At 44.8% G+C, this 22259-nt stretch overlaps 1 protein-coding gene and 1 long non-coding RNA gene across 5 annotated transcripts; one reads left to right on the top strand and one right to left on the bottom strand.

Moving 5' to 3' along the window:
* Window positions 1-1679: 1679 nt before the first annotated feature.
* Window positions 1680-22197, bottom strand: si:dkey-82f1.1 (DENN domain-containing protein 2A). 4 transcript variants are annotated; one of them, XM_061283218.1, is made up of 21 exons: window positions 22047-22197; window positions 21119-21258; window positions 20198-20338; window positions 12494-12580; window positions 10645-11616; window positions 9866-9993; window positions 7232-7344; window positions 6438-6635; window positions 6275-6368; window positions 6162-6212; window positions 5905-6086; window positions 5349-5458; window positions 5185-5254; window positions 5019-5096; window positions 4253-4393; window positions 4031-4179; window positions 3223-3400; window positions 3112-3153; window positions 2549-3014; window positions 2383-2469; window positions 1680-2239 (listed from the first exon to the last, which is right to left on the bottom strand). In XM_061283218.1, the coding sequence occupies exons 4-21, from the start codon at window positions 12577-12579 to the stop codon at window positions 2208-2210; spliced, it is 3177 nt and encodes a 1058-aa protein (XP_061139202.1). In that variant the 5' UTR covers window position 12580; window positions 20198-20338; window positions 21119-21258; window positions 22047-22197; the 3' UTR covers window positions 1680-2207. The 4 variants fall into 4 exon arrangements, with proteins under 4 accessions (XP_061139202.1, XP_061139204.1, XP_061139203.1 ...); XM_061283220.1 differs by lacking the exons at window positions 21119-21258; window positions 22047-22197 and having other exon boundaries at window positions 2549-2833; window positions 2909-3014; window positions 20198-20614; XM_061283219.1 differs by lacking the exons at window positions 20198-20338; window positions 21119-21258; window positions 22047-22197 and adding an exon at window positions 16167-16969.
* Window positions 4082-6849, top strand: LOC133157028 (uncharacterized). The gene is made up of 3 exons (XR_009714933.1): window positions 4082-4222; window positions 4309-5480; window positions 6013-6849. It is a non-coding gene; the product is annotated as an uncharacterized LOC133157028 (long non-coding RNA).
* Window positions 22198-22259: the final 62 nt, after the last annotated feature.

Genomic DNA, 22259 nt, shown 5'->3' on the forward strand with positions numbered 1-22259 from the left:
ATATTACATATTTGTATCATAGCCATTTAGTCGATTGTAACCCCCAAACTGAAGAGGAATTTGAACATGTCCATCCATTTTCTTTATCCTATCATCCAATGCTGGAGCCAATCCCAAAGGCAGACTACACCCTGGACTGGTCGCCAGTCAATCACAGACCACATAAAGCCAAGCAACAGAAGAACTGAACCCACACTGGCCGAAACCAAGTCGGGCCAATGTGCCACCACACACACCATAAGTGTGTGTTAAAGCCCTGCAATTTACACAAATTTTAAAACTGTATGTGCGCCGTTTTTGGAGGGTTTGCTTTTGTTTGTTTAAACACAACATGGAGTTAGTTTTAAATTAAAAATGTGTATCTGTGTTAGATGTGTGTACACTGTACAACAATAGAACAAGACTTATAGCAACTTTCTTTTTTATTAATTATTAGCAACCGAACTATGGAAATTTTTTTTTAATTAACTGTATATTACGTCATTACTTCATCCGCCATTACTGAGGCAGCCTTAGGTGTTTTAATTAACTACGTCACGCCGAGCGCCGGCGCGGGAACGCAGCGAATTCTGGAAATTGTACACCATAAAAATAAGGCCGACCAAATTAGTTTCCTTCCACAAAGTTTACAAATAAGCACATTATTATGTGAGTCCATTAGAAAAAAGTAGTCCAAAAAACTTCCCGCCGAGTAAGCCAGCCAACTCACGACGGGGACTTTAAAATGTGTAAAATTCCATTTTAAAATGAAATTCTATAGTAATGTGGTCAACAGGAATCACCGTTAACGGGGAAATAAATTTAAACAATGGCTTCCCGTTACATTTGAGAACCTTTAGCCTGGTCAAGATGTGTCAAACCCGCGCTTACCTGCTGGGAGTCCTCGCAGGTGGATCAACAGTTAGCTAACTTCTCTTCTCTTTTGTTTTCTTTTATTGTTGTGCAGCCGCCGAGCCTCCTTCCCGGTGGCGTTTGTTTGAAGCGCGAGCAGAGCAGGAATTTGTGGAATTAGTCGTGGTATGACATGAAGCCTGGAGAAAAAAGCTCCAGAAGAGACCGCGGGAGGGGAGGCACGTCTGACCCGTCACCGCGTCATCGTGGTGGGGGTGAGGAAAGAGGGAGGGGTCGGGAAGGGGAGGCGAGGGGAGGCAGGCGCTTTCATTATGTGAACGCTGAGAGTCAAACATTCCCAGTCAGATGTCTAAAATATGTTAATATTGTGCGGTCATTGTTGATATAATATATATATTTTTGTTTTATGACTAACTTTTTCACCCCCGAAAACCTTGGGGGAAAATAAAAATATTTCAATAGATTTTCACTATTTAGTTTTTCCCTAAAATTTGCTCTCCCCTTAGTTTCTTACACATATTTACGAGATGACTTTTTTATTTTTTTAATATAATGTATGAAGTAAATATCTATACCCAAGGTCCTTGGACTTTTGTGAACGTTTGGGGCCCCCTAGCGGTTAGACTAGGAACTGCTACTGCCCAGTTCAGAAGTTGTAATAGGCTTTTTTTCTTTTTTTGCTGACTACATTTTGACAAAACTGCCCTAAGAAAAAAGTCCAGTAAAATCTTCTGGAACATCGTAAATTTATTTGGGGTTAATCAGAGGCACTGCCCCCTTTGTCTTGTGTGCACTCTGCTCCAAATACAAAAACACCCAAGTCCAAATTAAAGTGTTACCCATCAAATACAAATTTACAACTTTATTTATAAAGTTCCATTCTCAAAGGTTACGGCAAACCCATGGATATTGATTGACCTACCACACATTCATTTTCTGCTCGTCTTCACATTTTCCTCCTCTGCCTTTTGTTTGATGATAAACATACAGAACAATTCATTAACAAACAGACCACGTCTAGACCTTGTTAAATAAAGTCTATGAACAAACTAGATTTCTTTACACAGATTACATTTACTTGAAAAAAAAAAAAAGGATATAAATTAAAGTGAAGCCTCCTGTTGAAGAAGTTGTAGTTATGTCAAAACTTCTAAAGGAAAGAGTTGGAATGTACGAGTTGTCCAGAAGGTTCCTGAAATATTTACACTGTGCTTTGCTTTACACTGAAAGCTCATCTGGGGTCAGAGTTCACACATAACTAGGAATGAGTTTATTCCATTATAAGGTTCCTGCTTTCATTTGAAAACGACCCTTTTTATTTTCGCCGCCTTCTTTCATCATCACATCGCCGAGCATCACTTCTTGGAGAGGAATTTCATCTTGTTTCCTAAATAAAAAGACAAAAATAAAAAAGATAATTAGAAGAAAACAAGTTTGTAGGTGCAGGGGATAAATGACTGTATTAAATAATCCCTATTGAATAATGCAAGATATTTAATCCAAGTCTATTTTGTGGACTAAAAATCTCACCTAAGCCTTTTAAAAATTTGTTGACTCGTCGCTGTTCACTGCCAGGAAGCGAGTCAAGGTACTCCTGTGCTCGGACCTCAAACAGACCTAGAGGAAGGAGGACACCATTGGTCACGTTATGCGTCATATTAAAAAAAATCTGTATTGATATTTGGTTTTCTCATACCTCTGAGGCCCTGTCTGCGCAGCTCCCTCTCCTGGATGAAACCCGTAAACATCTGCGTCTCCATGAACACCTCCAGGAACCTCCTCAAACTCTTGGAGGCGACCGCCTTACGAAAGGCCTCCCGTTGAAAGGAGGAACAGGTGGAAGAGGAGGAGGAGGAAGGAGGGGGGCTGGGTGACTCGTCCTCACGCTCTAAGCCTCCCATGAAGATGGAATAATGGCCGACCATCTCCACAAAGAAGCGCACAAATGCCTCGGACGCCACTGTGCTGAGTGAACTGGAATCTGAAAAGGGAAAAGTGAGTGCTGCTCCATCATTTGACTCCTCTGTGCTAAAGAAGATTAAGGATGAAGGCTCACCACTGAGCAGGTCTCCTTTGTCCGAGGCCAGCTCCCTCCTCTTGTCCAGAACATGTTCCAGAGCTGCCTGCAGCTTGCGGGGGAGAATGGAGTCCTCGTCGTCCATCTATAATAGGGCGGGGAAAAAAAAAATCTCACATTAAATAAAATAAATAAAAAAACACACAACATGCGGTCCAATCGGTTATCTTCAGGTGCGTTACCTGTCGTAGGAAGCGGCTGTTGCCGAGGTCGACGACCAGGACCTGCGGGGAAATACAACTTAGTGGTTCTCCCCAAAATTTTACATTAAGTACCACCTTATTTGTTCTGACCTCTTCTATAGGAAGCTCTTTAAGTCGAGGCAGAGAGCTGGAGAGCAGGCCGACGATGAAGGGTGTTGGTGTGCACACGATATCCAGCATGGAAGGCGGCAGCACGGGAATATACGTGTGCTGCCAGGTGAACGGGTAGAGGAGAGCCACCACGGCATGGCAGCACTGCGACAAGGTACTGTCAAGAGTCAACGGGGAATGTTTAATTAGACCACTGACACGTCAGAAATGACATTGCCACCACATCATTCAGGATATTGGACATATAGTAATATTGTGTAATCAATTTGCCCGCAAATTGGTGACGGTGAAAAGAAAAGAAAAAAAAAAAGAGTGCAATTGCACGATTCCGCCACTCGAGGGCGACAGACTACACTGGCTCAGTGTAAGGAGATCTTCGTTGTTCAAGCGGAAAAAAATGAGTGGAAATATGCACTGTTAGCAAGAGTGGAATGCTGTGCTTGGGGGAAAAAAAAAAGTCCAGCAGCACGCAGCTCGCTTCATCTGTTCAACATCTAATTCATAAAAAAAATGTTGTTTTTATTAAATCCCGATTAAATGGCCGCTGCTACTGAAGCTGAACCAGGTGTGGCACAGCTTGGGGCCGCTATGCTACTCTTAACGCCCGGCGAATTTTAACAGCTTTAGCGAGCTGTGTGGTCGCTTGACTCTTTCTACTCTGGCATCCATGACGGTTTTCCAAAGAAGCCGCCATTGTTCCCCCTGGCGACCGAATAACACAGCGGCATTCCTTCCTCTCGCGTTTGTTCAGTTTCTTGAGGATTTGCTACAACACGCTGGGGCCAACCTGAGCTTGTCTGCGGTGAAGATGACCCGGCGCTCCAGGAGCAGGGAGGCGAACACTCGCAGGAGCAAACGCAGACTCAGCGAGGAGAAGAGACACTCAAAGTCGACATGTTCCAGTCGAGAATCGGAAGGCCGACACAGCTCGATCACCTGCGAACGGAATGATGTGGGGAGGTGAAAAGCGGACGCGAAGGTGACGGCAATAGCGTTGACCTCATCTCACCTCTGTCCCCGAGCCAGGCAGGAAGTTTTTGACACTGATTGTTCTTCCCGGAGCAGGAAAAGGAGCCTCCATGATGCCTCTCATGAAGGGCTGCACCAGCGCAGGTGAGATGGCTCTCCTCTTCTCCACCTCGTCCAGGATCTGACAACATTCAGTGATTTGTATAATAATTTAATAATTAACTTTTGGGTATTTTCAGGATTTTTTTTTTCTACATTTCCACCGTACTCCATCGGGAACACACAGAATCTGTTCCGATCGTTTTTTGAAGGAATTTTGGAGTTTGTCATTTTTTTGCAGACCATGCCCCCCCCCCCCCCCAAAAAAAAAAACCTAGCTCCACCAGTGTTGCCACCCCTTTCCAAATGAAAATTTACAATCTTTACAGCACAATTAAATGTGATATCACCCGCCCGATTCAGTGGTCGCATTTGTTTGAACAAAACTGCAAAGCACAAGGACCACTTCAAGGGCATATTTACTCGCCGCTTTAATTAAGCGATGCTGTGCGTAAACATTTCAAGTGGAAATGCTTGTAAAGCTTTCATTTCCACTGCTGCAACCACAGCAGCTGCACATACACACACACACACGTGCGACGCGGTTCCGTGCTGGAGTACGAGGCCGGCCAGGCAATACAAGACCGCACACGGGGGCGGGGTGTGGCTCTGCGGGCGCAGAGGGTGGTCATGCTGCTTCACTTTAACCATGGCCACTTGGATGTTGAAGTGTTTTTTTTTTTTTATTGCATGTGCTTGTACTGTACCTTGGAAAAAAGGTCAAAGCAGCCCAAGCGGCTGACGATGCAGTAGACCTCGGGGAGCCTTCGGCCCTTACCGCTGGGCTGTAGATAAAATTTAATAGTAATCAATCTAGATCTGTAAAACTACTTCCATTTAAAAAAAAAAAAAAAAGTGTGTTTTGGTACATACCAGCAATCGTCTGCAGTAGCCAAATCGACGACTTCCATCCTCACCGGTCAGCACGAATGAAAATGTCTCACTGAGGGTATGAAAAGAACAGAAAAACATGTAAGATGGCACTCCCAGAAAGAAAAGCAAATTTATCATCTCATCTTTTGATTTCCAGTTTGCACCTGGGGAAGTTATCGACCGGCGCCCAGTCTTTGGCGTCGGGGAAGCAGAACTGAGGGATGACCTTCAGCTGGTCTTCTGTCTCCCGCATGAACTTGAAGCTGCGTTCAAGCTGGATTGGAAAAGGCAACAAGGTTATCATTATATTTTCTCGAAGAGCGCTTGTAATAGCCTTAGTCTTGTTTGATAAGCGCTTGCGCTGCCAGTGTAAACTCTTGCGGTGGTTAAGTGCTCAAGCATGAATGAGAATTGGAGAATTTCATTCATTTTCTTGGGCCGGAGAAAAATATCTGCCAGGTATCATAAACTGGCAGGTGTGGGTTTCATTATTTTAAGGAAAATGTATTTTTGTATTAAGGTATTTTTCTTGCGGCATAATTTTGGTTGTTGTCATTTTTAATATAAAACAATCAGATTAAATCATTATAAACAAAATTAATAGAATTAATAATAATGATAATAATAATAACTCTAGTACTTGGGAAAAAAAAAATTCAGAGCTGTGATTGGCAAAAATGGCGCTTGCGTGTTTGTTTTTAGTGAATCCTGGCTGTTTACTTTAAGAGGGAACTGTTGCGTGACTTCCGGCAGATAAGGAACTCCAGCTTTGGTCTTGTGGAGTGCCACCACAATGAAGTACTCAAAAAGTTTTCTGTCCTCCATCAGATCCCTGTCCAAGGTCCGGTACCGCCCCGTCTGCCTCAGCATGGACTGGACCGACACCAGCCTCTGGCTATGAGCTAAAGGATAGCAAAAGAAATGCATGAGGGACAAAAGTCTTCTTTTTCCGGCCTAACCCGAGCGCTCTTTCTCACCTTTTAGCTTCTCCTCCGTGTCACTTTCTGACTCGCTGTTCTCGTCGGTCACTACATGAAAAAAAAAACATGAGATGACTCCGGGACAAGAAAACTTGAAAGCGACGCCTCACCTCTCCCTGAGCTGGACTCGGTGGACTGCGACACCTTCTTCATGCGCTTTTTCCCTCTCCGAGCCTCGAAAATACCGTTGATTTTTATCACCATCTGCAAAGAGAATTCATTTTCGCCAAATTGATTTCGGAAAACATTTTGGGATGTAAAAGAAAGCGATACCTTGGGGATTTTCCTCCGTCGCCGGTTGTACGGGTCCCCGGAGAGGCAGGGGGTGTCATCGGGGCTGCTTGGCGTGGACGGCGGGCTGACGCGTGACGGTGAACACACGCCAGCGTCCCTGTTGGTCTTGCGTAACTCCAAGAGTTTGAAACTCCGTCGCTCGGAGTTCTGCCTGAAGAAGCCAGGCTTGGAGCACAACTGTTGGTGCACGGAAACTTTCACTTAGGTTGAGTGGGAAGCCAGATCATTGATTGGAAGTATTATTTTTTGCCAGATTAAATCAAAGCTTATGCCTCTGATTGGTTGTTTTTCCTCAGACGCGGTGTTTTCTTGTAAATCAAATTAAAGGCACAAGATGGGGCCAGAAACTTTTTTTCTAAATAAAAATAAATAAACTCACATTTATCATGAACATGTGTCCCCTCATAATGACTGCTTTAAAATATATGATTTTTTTTAAAAAAATGTAAATTGCAAACTCCCCTTTAAGTAGGATTACAGACAGCCACAAAAAACTGTCTTGTTTAGTAAAAAATACTGGCTCAGAAATGTACTTAAATGTAAAAGTACAAGTACCTGCAAGTATATTTAAAATAATTTCTATCTGAATGCTTTAAAATGTATGACAAAAAGTTTTTTTTTTTTAAATACAAAATATAAATATTGTATATTTATGGTAAAATTATTGTACTGTAAATATTTCATAATAATAAAAAATTACATAATTATATAATTGTGTATTATAATTATAACATTAATAATTATATTATCGGAATGCATTGTCAGTCGTGTACCTTAGCCGGAGTGTCAGGAATGGGTGAGGAGGAGGCAGGTGATACACATTTGCTCCCGAGGCAACTTCTCTCCAGCTCGATGTCTTCGTAGGGATTCTCCTTAGATGGAGGGTCTTCGGGAAGAAAATAACAACAGAAATACCGTTTTTTTCCATGTATAGTGCGCCCCCATGTATAGTACGCAATGGCATGCTGATGCTGGAAAAAAGCTTGTACCCATGTATAATACGCACCCAATTTTTATGAATTTTTTTTAATTTTTTTTAAATTTTTTTTTTTTTTTTTTTTAAGTCCCAAAGATCGTCACACACGCAGGGAGGCAATGGGTCCCATTTTTAAAGTCTTTGGTATGGTCTTAACTAGGCTGGATGTCATTTTTTTTGTTGGCGTTGATTTCTCCGACTGCCCCTAAACGCACCACCGCGCTCCGTGCGCGCATGGGCTGCGGACGTGAAAAAGGCGGCTCTGTATGGGAGAGACGTTGAAGAGGAATAAAAACAACCTTGGAAACCAAAACTTGCCCCTCGTCGTGACTCGGAGCCGCAACAAATGTTTCGGATTTGTGTAGGGTACATTGTGAGACAGCAAACGAGCAGGTGATCGAGCGAGCGTCTGATACAAGAGCATTGCGGTCGTATGGAGCGTGTTTGAAATGAACAGCAGAGACGAAAGGAACAAGGCAAAGTGTTGTGAAATAAAATATTACCTGTAATACGCATTTTGTTATTTGCTGATTGAAACTGCTAATTAAACTGTGAATTGAAACTAATAGGTGGAGAACTGAACTCTCGCTCTTTATATAGCTGATGTGTCTTGCGCAACCGTTCTGCGCATCTGTAATGGCGGCCTCCGTATGACGTCCGGTCCGCGATGGAGATTAAAAAACAAACAATATTTGACAATAACACACCATCGAGGATTGCACCATCGCATCAAACGATGTGTCGTCAATTATGAATTTTACTAAGTGTGTTGGGCAGGATGGCTGAATGCGATGCGCGATTGACAACAAACAAGAAGAAAGGTGAGTTTTATTTCGGGGGAGATTTGTCATGTCTCGTCCCCAGTTTTGCTATGTGTCTAGGTTGCCATAGTTTCTGTTCGTGTCACCCCGCTCTTCCTGTGTCACCTCAATCGATGTAACGTGTTTTGTATTTAAGTCCTGTCTGCCCCTCGCTCACCGTTGGATCATTGCATGTGTTACTGTCATTCTGTTCCTGTCTTTGGTAATGTCACCCTGTCTTTTTGTTCCACGACTTTGTCGGTCAGTCCTGTTGTTGGTTTTGTTGTACCATGACTTTATTTAAAAAAAAAAAAAAAAAAATTAAAAAAAAAAAATTTTTTTTTTTTTTCTTTGTACCCATGTATAATACGCACCCCAGATTTTAGGACAATAAATTAGTAAAATATTGCGCACTATACACGGAAAAAAACGGTATTACGAAATCGCCTCTCCGAAGATCACCCCCAAAATATTTCCATATCAGCCAGACAATTCCTACTCCAGATGCGCAGGGAGCAAGCAGACACGGCGTCGTGCTGACTCAGCTCATTGCGGCAATGAAGCGAACCGAGCGGCCAACAAAAGTAGCGTTCCCCTCCAGATTTTTATTGCGCCTCATATTTTAACAACCCGTAATAACGCGACCGTCTCTCGCTGGATTACAAGTCCAAAGAGAAAATGTGCGTCTCATTCTGGGGACCAGTGAGTTATTACTCTTTTTTTTGGATGTGATATATGAGACCTTTTATGCAAGCGGGAGTTGAAAGGAAATCAAAAGACGGCCGGAGGAAACGATGTGGCAGGGGATGGTGTCATCCGAGAAAATCCAATCACTTGTAGGTCATGTCATACCTTACTGTACAGCCATTGGAAATGTTCCAATGTCTTCAATTGGCATGAATTTGTTCCCTAATTTGTCATCAAACAAATGTTGCGTAACATTTAGTCGGCCGAGTGTTGGATTTTTTTGCGTGCTTGCTGTGCACATGTGGCTTTGCATCAGTCTCGCAGGAATGTGTCAGCATAATGATGACACTCGCTTTCCACTCCATCTGGAAACACTGATAGACATGAAGACATTACAAGTAGGGAGGGCAAACTTGGTGATTTGGGGAGGGTTCATAAAAAAATTGCCATAAGATGCGTGCTAGAGACTAGCGAAGGGGAAAATGAAGCTTTATAATGCTTCATGAACTAGTTTTTTTCCCCCTCTAGATAGCGCTATTGATTTAAAGAAAGGGAAATGTTTAGTGTTTTTTTTATACAAAGAGTGAAGTAAAAAAAAAAACCTGGTTCATGAGGTAGTAATGGCTAAAGCAATGCCAAGTGTAATGGTGCCGTGGCTCTCACCCAATAAAATGCCTCCTGCCGGCTATCTCAACTTGGACCATACGCGAGCGCCTGCCGCCATTATATGTTATGATATTAAACAGGCTCGAGGTGGGGTTGCTATAACACCGCAGACAATAAGGCAGGAATGTAGGTCAGGTTTTGGCATCTCATTTTTAATAAAAGTGGAGCAGCGTGGCTCCAAATTAAAACCAGAGCAAAGACGGCTTCGCCCCCCCCCCCCCCCCCTTGTGACACGTGCGCAAAACAAACACATTTGCATCACCGCACGTATGATTTACCGATGATGTCCTCGTAGACGTTCTCCTCCGATAAAGTGCGTGCGAGGCCCAGGCGGGACTGTGCGTACCAGTCGACCCTGCAGCTTTCCGAGGACGACTGGAGCAGGTCTTCGAATTCGTAAGACTTCCTGAAGCGGACACCAAAACATCAATATGATTATTCCAAAAAAAACCAAAAACATTTATGATCATGTTGCACAAAATTCCCAATATGGGTCTGAAGCTGAAAACAAAAGTTGAGAGAGCGCAGCCTCCACATTGGGTTTGGAATGTAACCGATCCGAGCCAAGCTTCAAGTGCACAAGAATCCAGGTCATGGAGTGGTGGTGGTGGGGGGGGGGGGGATCTTTTGCATATACAATTTCTCATTGTGCAAAATCATTTCTTCATAACATGTGCGCAATGTGGTAGTTTTCACGCCAAGGCTTTTTTTTAACTCATTCAGTGCCATTGACGGTTATAGACGTCAAAGATATTAACTGGGGTGGCAGTGAATGAGTTAAGAAGGGGCCTCTCGACATGGCTTCAAAAGACCGAGTGAGTTATGTGCACGTTCCTCGCATCCAACCAGTGAGCTAATTCCGTGGAACTGAGTGATGTCACCGCCACGCTGTTTGTGATGGACGGCAGATGTTGCGATGGATGTCCGAGCGGCTGTTTATTTGGGTTGCGCGGGTCATCCAAACATCCGATTTTGCCTTGGAACTAAAATTGCGCAACTCGTGGATGTTCTCGCTAATCCCGGCGGCGTATCATAAATTCTCCTTTCCGATTCTTACCTGTTGCTGCTGTGGTGGGATCTGTCCGTCCAAGGTCTCCTGCAAACTCCTGGAGGCGGGCAGGTGGGTAGAGGCGGAGGGGGGATGGAAGGCAAAGGAGGCAACGTCCTCTTGCCTTTACAGGAACCGCCGAACCTCGAGACCGGGGTGGAAGGCGGCGTGTGGTGCTGGAAGGTTCTCTGCGGTTTGGGCAAAGGGTTGATGGACGGAGCGCCCGGCTCGCTGTATACATTCTCACCATCGCCCTCTTTCCTCCACCTGGAGCCGACTGTCCCGAAGATTGGTTCGGTGAGGCGCTTTTCTGTTTCTTCCAGCTCATCCTTTGATGGCGGGCAGAAGTAATTCCCCGGAAACGCTAGCGACGTCCCACTCTGGACGTCTTGTGTCGCTCTTTCCAGTTTCTTAACGTGAGTTAAAACAGTTTTCTTGTCTTGGGGTTGTTGCGTCGCCTTAGTAGCCCGCAGTCCTCGCTCCAGAATGATTTCTTTGTCCTTGTTGCTCAGGCCTTCCGGAGATTTAGTCCTCACATCCCCGCCGAGCTTTCCGGCATTTTCTTTTCCTGAGTCTTGCCTGTCCCAGCTTACAAATCTCTTGCTGTTTGTCCGTTGGACCTCCGGAGGTTTGAATTCCTTTTTTCTGACTGACTCAATTTCCTTCTGCGTGGTGCTTAGCGGACAAGCCTCCACGGAAATGGCTTGGCTGGGCTCCTTTTTGCCCTCCCATTGGGAGATTTTATCACGGATACTCGCGGCCCTGACTCCGACTTGGCCCTTATTCAGCTTGCCGCACTGTCCGTTCTCCACGTTGGGAGTCCTCGGGGCGCTGGCGCTGGCCGTTCTCCTGTGAGTCAGCATGCTGCCGGGAGGACCCGAGTCCCTCTTGTGTCCGTCCCCTGGTAGCCCAAACACCTCTTGGAGCCGGGGCACCGCAGACGACGGAGTCTCCCCAATCTTCAAGCCGCAGCAATGGAGTCTGGAAAAGGGACGGAAATCGAAATGAACATCTGGTGCTTGTGAGTCAGTCCAAAACGATTCCGAGGTCACGACTCTTAGTCGGAAGGTCAAAGTTTACAAGCTGGACACAGAGCCAAGTCGAAGTGACAGAGGAGACAAAACGACCCAATAAATAAATGAATAAATAAATGAAAACATAAAAATATAAAATGAAATAACCAAAATATAAAGACATAAATAAAAAAAAATAAAGAAAAGAAACTATGGCCAACAAACTGAGTAGGCCGAGTCCAAATTGCATTTGCTTTTATTAGTTTGGCTCTCTCTCCTTGTTTTCGCTCCCCTCCATGTCGGCAATTTTTATAATGAATGAAGCAACAGATGGGGGGGGGGGGGGGGGTTAGTAGGTCAAACCTTAGTAGCTGCGGGGGGTTGAATAAAGGTAAATTTATGATGAGGCAAGCATCTTCGAACAAAGATGTTAAAACCGCCAATCCGGAATACTTTTCGGAAAGACCGAGATGGGGGTCATCGAGGGCAAAGGGAGGGGAGAGACCAAATAAGGACACAAAGGACCAGCTGAGTTAACACTCAAGGAGCAGAAAGATTAAATCCACTGAAACCTAAACAAACATTTGACTCTTCTTCCAGACATTGCCTTCTGTCAACACAAAATCTCTTCATTGTAATCAAAAAAACACTAATGAGCATTAAAAAGATGACATATGGCAACAGTGACAGGATGAGAACAGATGGCCGACGAGCCCCCATTATAGTTTACGTCACAGATTTTCAGGAATAAAATAACCATTCTGCATCCATTGGATCAAGTAGCTCCACCCCAAAAAATAAAATAAAATCCTACGTCCAAGTGCTGAAAATGACTTGCGACCTACCCGTTGACTGATTGGTAGATAGTGTTGTCAGTGTTTGTACAGAGCAGCAGCGCCCTCCCACCAGTCATTGTGCTAGCAGCTGGCATCCTGCAAGAGCAGACAAGAGAAGAGCAGGAAAGCTTCTTTTGTTTACGAAAGATTCAAGGAGACACAAGCAGGAAATACAAATGAGCATCCCAGACATGAGCGGCACCAGGCGACCAATCAAAGGGACAAACATTTTTTGCACTATCCATTAAAGTCAAGGCTTGAAACAAAATTCGTTGCTAGTGAAAGTCCTTTGTGAGATCTTTAAGTTTTACAATTGTCTCCTCCAGAGAGAGTCACTCAGATTTTTATCACTAAAGCACGCCACAGCTCATTTGGCTTAAGCCCCGCCCCCCCCACACACATACACAACACCCGGGTGTGCGTCAGGCATCGACTGGCTGGCCTGCAGGCCCAAATTATTTTCAGATGTAAGCTGGGCAGAGGTCACATGTTTGAAGGCAAACGTAGACTTGATTTTCACTCCTCTTCTCTGTCTTGAATGACTTTAATAACATCAATTGTGGACTGGGAAACATAAGGCGGGTGTTCTCGAGAATGTAGGAAGAACCTTGGTAGTTTTTTTGTGATCGTATGGACGATGGAAAGATGCGGGGAATTGAAAATGGGAGATGGGGGGGGGGAGCGGACTGGGGTTGTCAAAACTGAAAAGGAAAGTGGATCTTGGAAAGAATAATACAAGTCTACGGTGGCGCTACAAAAACAGCGCACGCTTCCAGTCAGTCCCGGTTCAATGGTTGGGGCCCAAAGGTTAACAGGAGAATTTTTTTTTTATCTGAATGCCAAAAAAAACCTTTAAATCAATTCAAACCTACTAAAAGGATTTCTTTGAATGCACTTGAGGTGGCGTTTGAACATGTTTCGTGCTGCCTCCCTTGATACTTGCTAGAACCTGTCAAGGAGCACCTCTATTTATATCTGATTGGCCGGTTTTACAGCTTTGGCTCGCTCAGGAAACGGCAGCCATGGTGATCCCGCTAACCTCTGTAGAAAGATGGCCATCATAACAATGCGTAGAGGGCTTAAGGAAGCTGGCTGAGGCCAATAAAAACTTGACAGGAAACCTGCAGAAGATTTGGATCTCCAGTCGGACTCAAGCAAACCAACTGACTTGGTAGCGACTTTGAGAAGCGCCGTTACACCTGCTCGAGCTCCGTTTCACTTGACCGAGCGATCACCTAAGAGAACGATGACGCTCCCCGAAAGATTCCGCATGCTCCATTGGCTGTAAGAAGACAAGCGCCGACTCGTGCCAACGCACCAGTTTCACTCGTCAATCTTCATGGAGCTTCGAGATTGTTGTCAGTGATTCGGTTCTCTCCCCAACAGCTGCTTCTCATAACCATCCGAGGCTCCATCACACCAGGAACAGCTAAACGTGACTTCATCGTCATGCGCTCCCCCCCCCCCTCTCTTTTCTGCATGCCTAAAAAGGACAAAAGTTGCTGGCTGCATTTCAACACTTTTGGTCGGACTCGGAATGCAAAAAAAGTGCGGTTTCACGTTAAAAAAAAAAAAAAAAAAAAAAAAAAAAGGTTGAGCAACACGATATGCCATAATTGGATTCATATAATGTAAAAGTGGGGATAAGGTTTATTTTCTGTACTTTCTTCCTGCACCCACACCGGGTAGAAGACCCCCATCTGGTCCGCTTTGTCCTTGTCTGCTATCAATTTAATCCAACCCTGAATGTTTGGCCAAGTGTCTTTCTTGCTCACCGTTTTGCAGAAGAAGCAAAGGAAGGCTGGACGGTAAAGGAAGGAAGGGACATATGGGGAGGAGGGGGTGGGGGGAGGTCGGCCAAATAAACAATGGAATTTTATCTGGGCTCAGCAGTCTCCTTCGCTCTTTTTACGCTGCCTGTTTGGGTCTCTGTCCTGCTGGAGGGGCCCCCGTTGCTTTCCCAAGCTGATTTCAGAGCGAGGCTTTGGCCAAGAGCCAAGCAGGCCAACTCTGCGACTGTTGTGTACCTCTTGCATGTGTGATTAATTGGAATGGGGACCTTTTATTGGATGGATTCCATCCAATGATGCACCCTGCAGGCCAAGACACAGTCCAAAACTATTAACGGCATCTCGCTCTCCATCTTCTAGCTCATAGGTGTCAAACTCACGGCCCGGGGGCCAGATACAGCGCACCGCATCATTTTATGTGGTCGGCGACAAACGTTTGTTTGACACCTCTGGTCTAGCTCCATAATTAGTGAAGGATGGACATCAGAAGTAAACAATTTACAACTCAGGTGCTGTGTTTCTGAGCTCACGTGGGACATGATGCTTCCTCTCATTGCGTCTGTGGGATTTTTAAGAATGAGCGAAATGTTGACCTCAAAGAAGGCGTAAACAAACACCAAATTATACACCAGAGGCTTCTGATCCGACCGAGCGCCACGACAATGCGGGCTTCTCATGATCGCCGCGTAATGAACGGTTATTTTCTTCGTTGTCTTTACACCAGCAGACAGAAGAGACGTGTTTTGTGTCTTGATGGAAAGGCAAGTACAAGCAGCAAAGAGAGAAAAAGAATCCTGCTTTAAAAAGGGCTTTTTGCAAGATCTGCAGAGAAGCCTTTGCACCTGTCAAGAATTTACGGATGGTCGTCCCGAAACTGGCTAACTTCGATTCCAAAGTCCGCTTTGTGTAAACGCAGCGGCTTGCTAGCTAATGATGTACTTTCGGGGAGATAAGCGCAAATGGGAACAAACAAAAGCTGACAATTACTTAATGCTCATTTTGAGATCGGAAAAATCTATAAAACGAGAACCCTGTGAAGCTAGAAAGAGAGGAGGACACATTTATTAGGGAGAGCAAACAAATCTCTTCCTGCTCTCCATCTCTAAGATCACGTTACATCGAGTCGGCTCCTCCTCCAGTCCCGACTGTCAGAAAAGATCCCGTCGGCCGAGCCCTTAACTCATCCCCGGGTCTGCTCTCAATTATCCCACTGGCTCCACAAAGTAGGCGCCCATGCCAACGGTTTTTCAGGGCCCTCCTCTAAACCGCTCTCACGTTGGCCCGTTTAAGCTCATCCACAGAATTTGCCTGTGTCAGATGAAACAACTCGCGTCTTGAGACGTACGCAAGCAAAAAGCTTCAGAAATGGATCCGATACAGAGTTCAATGTCATTTCTTAACTGTACGGGCAATAGTTTAAATACCATTTTAATATGAATCTGTTAAAAAAAACTACTATAAAGATTGATTAAACAAAGTCTTGACTTTGAAACTATTCTAGTAAATAAAAAAACTATTAAAAACCACTGTATTGTTTGATGAAGCAACTAATCAACTAGCAGCTAGCTAGAGATGCTAGCCGTTGACATCAAAACTGCTCCATCGGTGGAGCCAAATTTGCCAAATTATGAATCTGTTCAAAAACTACTATAAAGATGAATCAAACAAACTCTTCACTTTTCTATTCTATTAAATGAAAAAAATTAAAAACCGCTGGACTGTTTGATGAAGCAAATGGGCCAGTCAACAAACAGCTAGCTACATATGCTAACATAGCAGTTTACATGGAAACCAAAGTCCGGCTCTTTCTGTGGTGCCAAATTTGCTTGACAGAAGCAACAATTCTGCTGGCGTTGATCCCCCACCTAACATGACAGAGTAAAATCACTAACCTCGATAGCTAGCCGGCATATTAAGCTAGCTAATGCTACATTCGGTTGACGCACTTTAAAATTCTGATTTGAAATGGTCATAAGTTTTCTCCACAGCCAGAGAGAGCCTGAAAGTAGACCTCCGAGTCTTTCCGACAACCTGGCTGCTTGCTAACATTATCCTCTGGGCTCCGGATCAAATTTCTCCTCCAAGCCACGGTCTCTTTAACAGAGCTGCATAGCCAAACTGCTCTCCATCGAACTTTGCTTCCTTGTAGCAAATTCCCACCAGAACTCCCTCGCAAGCCCGTTGCTGCTCATGTCTGAGCCCAAACACAGATTTTTGTCATTCCCACCCAGCATCCCGGGGGAGCTCGATGAGGCGAAAGCTTGGGAAAGTGCACTTCCGGAGTGTAAACTCCGGAGTCAGAGGCGACGTTTTTGACCTCCACACACCCGCTGACCAAAATGGACGAGCCTGAGCCAAGAAAACCGACTGAGACGAATGGAGATTGGTGTTGTGTATACGGATAGCATGACTCTCGGTTTCTCTGGGAATGCCCCGGTTTAAAAAAATTGTTGGATATATTTCCGCATTAGCGCCTGATTTAATCCAATGCACCATTGAGGATCAAATTAAGGCTTCAAAAAACAAATGGTACAGCCCAAGTCATCCATGCCATGTATACTGTCATTCTCGTTTCTATTCAAGCAACTGATTCAAAGCATTCATTTCTCCAAAAAAGGCGTCTGGAACTACTTAACCGACTTACAGCGTTTCCATTATCAAACATTGTGGCGCGCAAAGTCAAACTAGCCAAGCATGCGCTAACCTTTTCCCATTTTGTTTGGAATGCTCTCCGCAATATGGCCAACCGGGACTAAATCAAAGAGCAGCGGGGCCACTTTTGCGGTCCACTTTGAACCCGGATGGCCGCATTCCTTTCCAGATGGCGCCCGCAAGCGGGCCCGGGCTGCTCAGCCAAGCCTAAATGTACGTTTGCGATCCTATTCCGCTCCTCCAAGTCGCATACAAGTGTTTAATGGGGTGTGTTTGCCGCCACATTGGGTCGCAATGGGCAGAAACTGAACTGGTATGTGTGTGTTTGTGATGTTTCTGGCAAACGACACAAAACATTCCTGTCATCGTACTGCAAGTGACGTTGCTTTTGCATCTCTCTTCAAGCTTTGAGATCAGAACATGGAATTCAATGCATCTGTCTAAGATGTGGTAATGTGTGTACAGTAATATGGTTAGCATTAGCTATGTGTGTGCACATGTGTGTGTGGGTGGGTAAGGGGTTCAGGGTGTTTTTGATCGTGACTTGAACCATGGCCATCTGCCAATATGACAGCCAGACAAAAATCCCCCCCCCCCCCCACACACACACTATATCTGGATTCTTTGGCCGTCACCGCAGGACGCGTTCTTTTCAGAGTGTCGCCGTGGCAACAGCGGCACGGTCTAGCACGCCGCCCCGCTGAGTGCCCGTCAAAGAGTAAGTTCCTGTCAGGGAAGTAAGGGTGCAAAGGGTCGGAACCTCCTTCGGCACTTCTGTCACTGTTTTTGATTGGAAAAGAATGGGGGGGGGGGGGGCAAACAGGTTGCGCCCACTTGACAAGCGCATGCAGACAAAAGTATTGGGACGGCACATCTGGACATTCCAGTGCAAGAAATGGAACATGTGGAGGAGTCTGGCCCAATATTTGAAGGGGTTGAGGTCCTAAAGGTCATTTTAAATCATAGAATGCAAAATTAGCGGTGAAAATTACAACCTTAACATGTCTTAAATGACAATAACAAAAACCACTGTGAGATTTCTGGATGACTAGTGGAGTCCTGTGAGTCCTCACAAAAAATATCCATTTATCCACTTTCTCCTCCCATCGAAAAAAAGATGATTCACTAACTTGTCAAGCATCTGGCCTTACTTTTTTAAATTCCCTCTTGCACACGGTGCACATAGATGTGTGGATCTAGTATGCACTGTGCTTTAAAAGCATCCGACAATTTGTAAACACTCCAGTTAGTCACTGGCTCTGTTTTGAACGTAAACACCCGAGCCACTCCGGCACACAATGGCTCCGCTCCAGCCGGCCGTGACGAGATTGCGGCCACTTTATGACAGTCTCGCAGACAGTCCCTGGCTTTTTATCTCCGCTTGTGTAAACCGTCTCTCCACTGTCAACTTGCAGCCTCAAGTGAACACACAAACAAGTGTGTTGCAAAAGCTTTTTTTTTTTTGGGGGGCCATCCGATTCACATTTGAAAAGTGTACAAAATGTGCGTCCCAATTTCAAAGGACTCCTTGGCTGCAACGGGGGGTAGTAAATCAAATGTCCCGCTCCTGTTTTTGGTCGTTAACAAATCACACAAAATGAGCCAAAGAAATGAATTATGTTGGCTGAGTGATAAGAATCTGGTCTTGGTCTGCACTTATAGGACATAGCAGACATTCCTGATAGTTAGCTAACGGGGGGGAAGACAACGTCCCTTGACGCTCGCAAAGATGGACGCGAGATGCACAGCTGCTTCGATGTTCAATGTACTGGAGGAAACAAAAACAATTTTTGCTCGTGTCGCAAATGCAGCGAGGCGGGGGGAAAAAAAAAATCACTCTAAATGCCACACTGCATGATAATCTGAGAATCTGACCATTTTTTTTTTTGATAATAACTTTGGAAACGGGGAGGTTTTGATTGATATTGTCTGTTTGCATTGGGCCATTTTAAAAACTGCTGCCACCTACAGGACTGGAGTGCAACAGCACTTCCTAGCATGTAATCATTTTTTCATTGTCTGACCTCGGCAGTGCTCGCTAACAATGTAAAAGTGCATTAAAGTGTTGTTGTAGAAGAGTTCAAAGAGAGAATTAGAAAAAAATGAACGCCACCTTTTTTTCTAGTTGGAAAGGAAACCACATTTTCTACGCGCATGTTTTAGAAAAAAAAAATACATATGGACGGCATTAATTTCTTGCACTGTTGGTTCCTTGAAGCGGATTGTGTGTGTATTATTCGGCGGTGATGTCACGTGAGCTGGCTGCAGATGGCGAACAAAGCCCTAAATGCTAAAAATGCATCGCTTCCTGTGCAGTGGCGGCCAGATGTCATCAAGTGACTTTAGCGTGAGTCGCAGCGCTCTATCCGTCAGTCGTTTGGACTTTTTCCATGTGTGTGATCTGCTCAAATATTTGCCAGGTGGGGGCCTTGGGTTGTTTTTTTTTGTTGGAGAGCGAGAACTCTGCATACTTTGAAGTAAGGCCTTTATTTGTCCAAATAGGTGACACCGGTTACGGTGCTGAGAATTTTTACTTCCGTGTGAGTAGTAGACGATAGAAGTGCCTGGCATTAGCGCCACTCTTCACTTGTTGGCGTCAAAAGCAAAGTGTGAGTACTTTGTGAAATTAGGATATGAAAATTTCAGAGCTCCAATGAAATAGTCTAGAAAAAATTGTTAAAAAAATACACTAAACCCAAATTCTAGCAGATTTTTGTTCCGCTGGACTAAAATAAAGTGTCATTGCACATCCACTCCAGTAGGTGGCAGTAAGCTCTCATTGACAAAGTGTGCACAGGTCTGAAACAATGTTAATTAAGTTATTCAGCAGACTTAAAGATTTTTTCGTTTGTTTACTTTTAATATGAATACATATTAAATGACAGGCCGGCATTTTTGGCTCCACGAGACGAATTACCTGAAGCAGCAACTCCCGCGGGAGAGCTTTCCACGCTTGCCCGTGTCTCCTCGCAACAAGGCAGGCGCAGGGGCCCTGCTCAAAGTGCTGCTTTTGTTCACTGCGAAGAATGCTCATCCCCGCTTAACCCCCCCCGCTCCCCTTTTCTTTAACCTGCCAATTTGTGATGGCTTCAGCATGCGCTCTGACTTTTATCCAAATGTTTTCATCTCCACTATGGGGCCAACCATTGAGAAGATGAGGATGAAGGAAAACGGTCCAAATCAAAAACTGTGCATACCATCTGTGTTCATCCCACCCAGGTCACATTTTCATCCATCTTTGAACACACTCTGAAAAGAAATGACTCCTGACCTTTCCGAGCCGGCCCAGCCCCGATGAAGCGCTCCCGCGTTCGTCCCTCATTTGGCGTAAACGGAGCCAGCAGAAGGCAGCATCTCGCATGGCTCTCCTCACTCCGTATGCCCCGGCGCCTCTCGGCAGGCATTCCAAAGCCTGTCCCGCCGGCCCGGGGGTCGGAGGAAAAAGTGACAGAAAAAGTCAGGAAAATCCCTCCTCCCGACCAAAGCGCGGCCTCAGATGTTGACAGCCTTTTTCATTTTCCTTCCACTTTTGTCTGTAACTTCTCTCAGTGGTGATGCCTCCCTCACTCCCTATCTCTCTCTCTGTTTCTCAAAAGTTTTCCCAGTGGCGCGTTCCTCAGGCCACCCCCCTCTTGCCTCTCTCTCTTTCTCGCTCTATTTTCCATCATCACCCCACTATTCGTCAACTCCTCCTACCGCAACCTAAACCCCCCACTGCTGAACTAATCTGCAGCTGGACAGGGGATTGGAGCACGAGTTGTCAAGGAAACCAAAGTGCCCCCCCCCCCTCCAATTCCAGACGTTGCCTTTCCTATTTCCTACTGAAACGTGCCGCACATTTGTTTTATTTACTTGGACTGGTCATCGACAGTGATGAATGCTGATGAACGCTGACTTGCAGCTCCATGATAGCTCTTTTAGTAGCTAGCTGGCTAGCTCCCAAAATAGCCAACTAGTAGGTAAATATAGTTATGTTAAAATGTCATCAACGTAAAGTATATCAAATGGGTGGGGTTTTTTTTCGTACGCATCAGAGACAGAACATCTCAACGTTCCATAAAGTCTCCATCCCTGGTGAACCCTAAGCGCAAATCACTGACCCAGCCTTTTCAAAAAGCCTGCCGTGTCCATCAATAGCTGTGCCGGGAAGGAGGAGCTGGTGGGAGTAACATCTGTTTGGCATCGATCCCACCTTATTGTGTTGCAGTCAGTGTCCTCGGTCAGGCCTCCAGCTGGGATTCCAGGAGTGCACTGTCCAGGGGAATGACCCGTGACTGGGAAGATGGTGAGACCGGGTTCCCGGCACTCCTTGTAGGTTGCATGCAAGAGCTCCTGTAAAAGCAGAGACAATACAAATCAACATTTGGCCCCCGCCTCTTCATTTCCTGTCCTTAATGACCAAGAAGCATTTGCCCGCCGTAGCGATACACGGCTTTGAAACACCAAAGTGACTTCACGGGGAATTATAGTCAGGAAAAAGGAGGATCCATTCAGGAAGTTGTGCTACTTCCACTCATATCCACAACATATGGAACTACAAAGGCTCAGTCTGTTATTTTATGACCAATATACACCTACGCTCATTTGAACCATAATTGTCCTTTTAAAACACATTTGGACCACCACGGAGTTATATGTTTAGGCCTAATTTTTATTTGCTGCAGTGAATTTAGGACTTACAAGTCTGAAGATTCGGCGTTGGGATGTGTCTTTCTTCCAAATTACACTGTTGTCGAGCGGCCATATAGCATCATGCTAGCAAAACTGTGCCAAGTCATTGGTGGGCAAACACTTTGGTCAGGGTGACGACATCTTGTGTAACGTGCACAACGCATCCAGACCCATTTTAAGATTTTTTTTTATTTTATTACAATTGGTGGACAGGGATTCACGCCAGATACCCAACTAAGACTTTAAATTCAAATGACAAACAATACCAGCATAAACATATGCGCTCCATATTTTGACGATTTGTTTACAGGGAGGAAAGTACCAGTAGAAAAGGAAGTTCTGGGTATTTCGTCGCTATCTGTCGGACAGTCGGCGTCATTGCACTTTTAAGTAGTTTGCTGGAAACGATGAATGATATATAATTACACCTTTGTGGTTATTTAGCTTACCTTAGAGGGGGAAAGTTCGTCAATATTCTGTCCATGGCTCGTGCGTCGTCATTCTACTTGTTGTGTTGACCAAATTAAGCGAGCTCTATTTATTTTTAAATATTTGACCGTATACACAAAATTAATATTAATGATTAATTCTGTTCGAAGAAGGAACAACTATCCCTAGAAACGAATTCAACGAATAAAATAAATACGGTTTTTATTTTTGAG

This window comes from Syngnathus typhle, linkage group LG7, assembly GCF_033458585.1.
Source record: "Syngnathus typhle isolate RoL2023-S1 ecotype Sweden linkage group LG7, RoL_Styp_1.0, whole genome shotgun sequence".
Lineage (NCBI taxonomy): Eukaryota > Metazoa > Chordata > Actinopteri > Syngnathiformes > Syngnathidae > Syngnathus > Syngnathus typhle.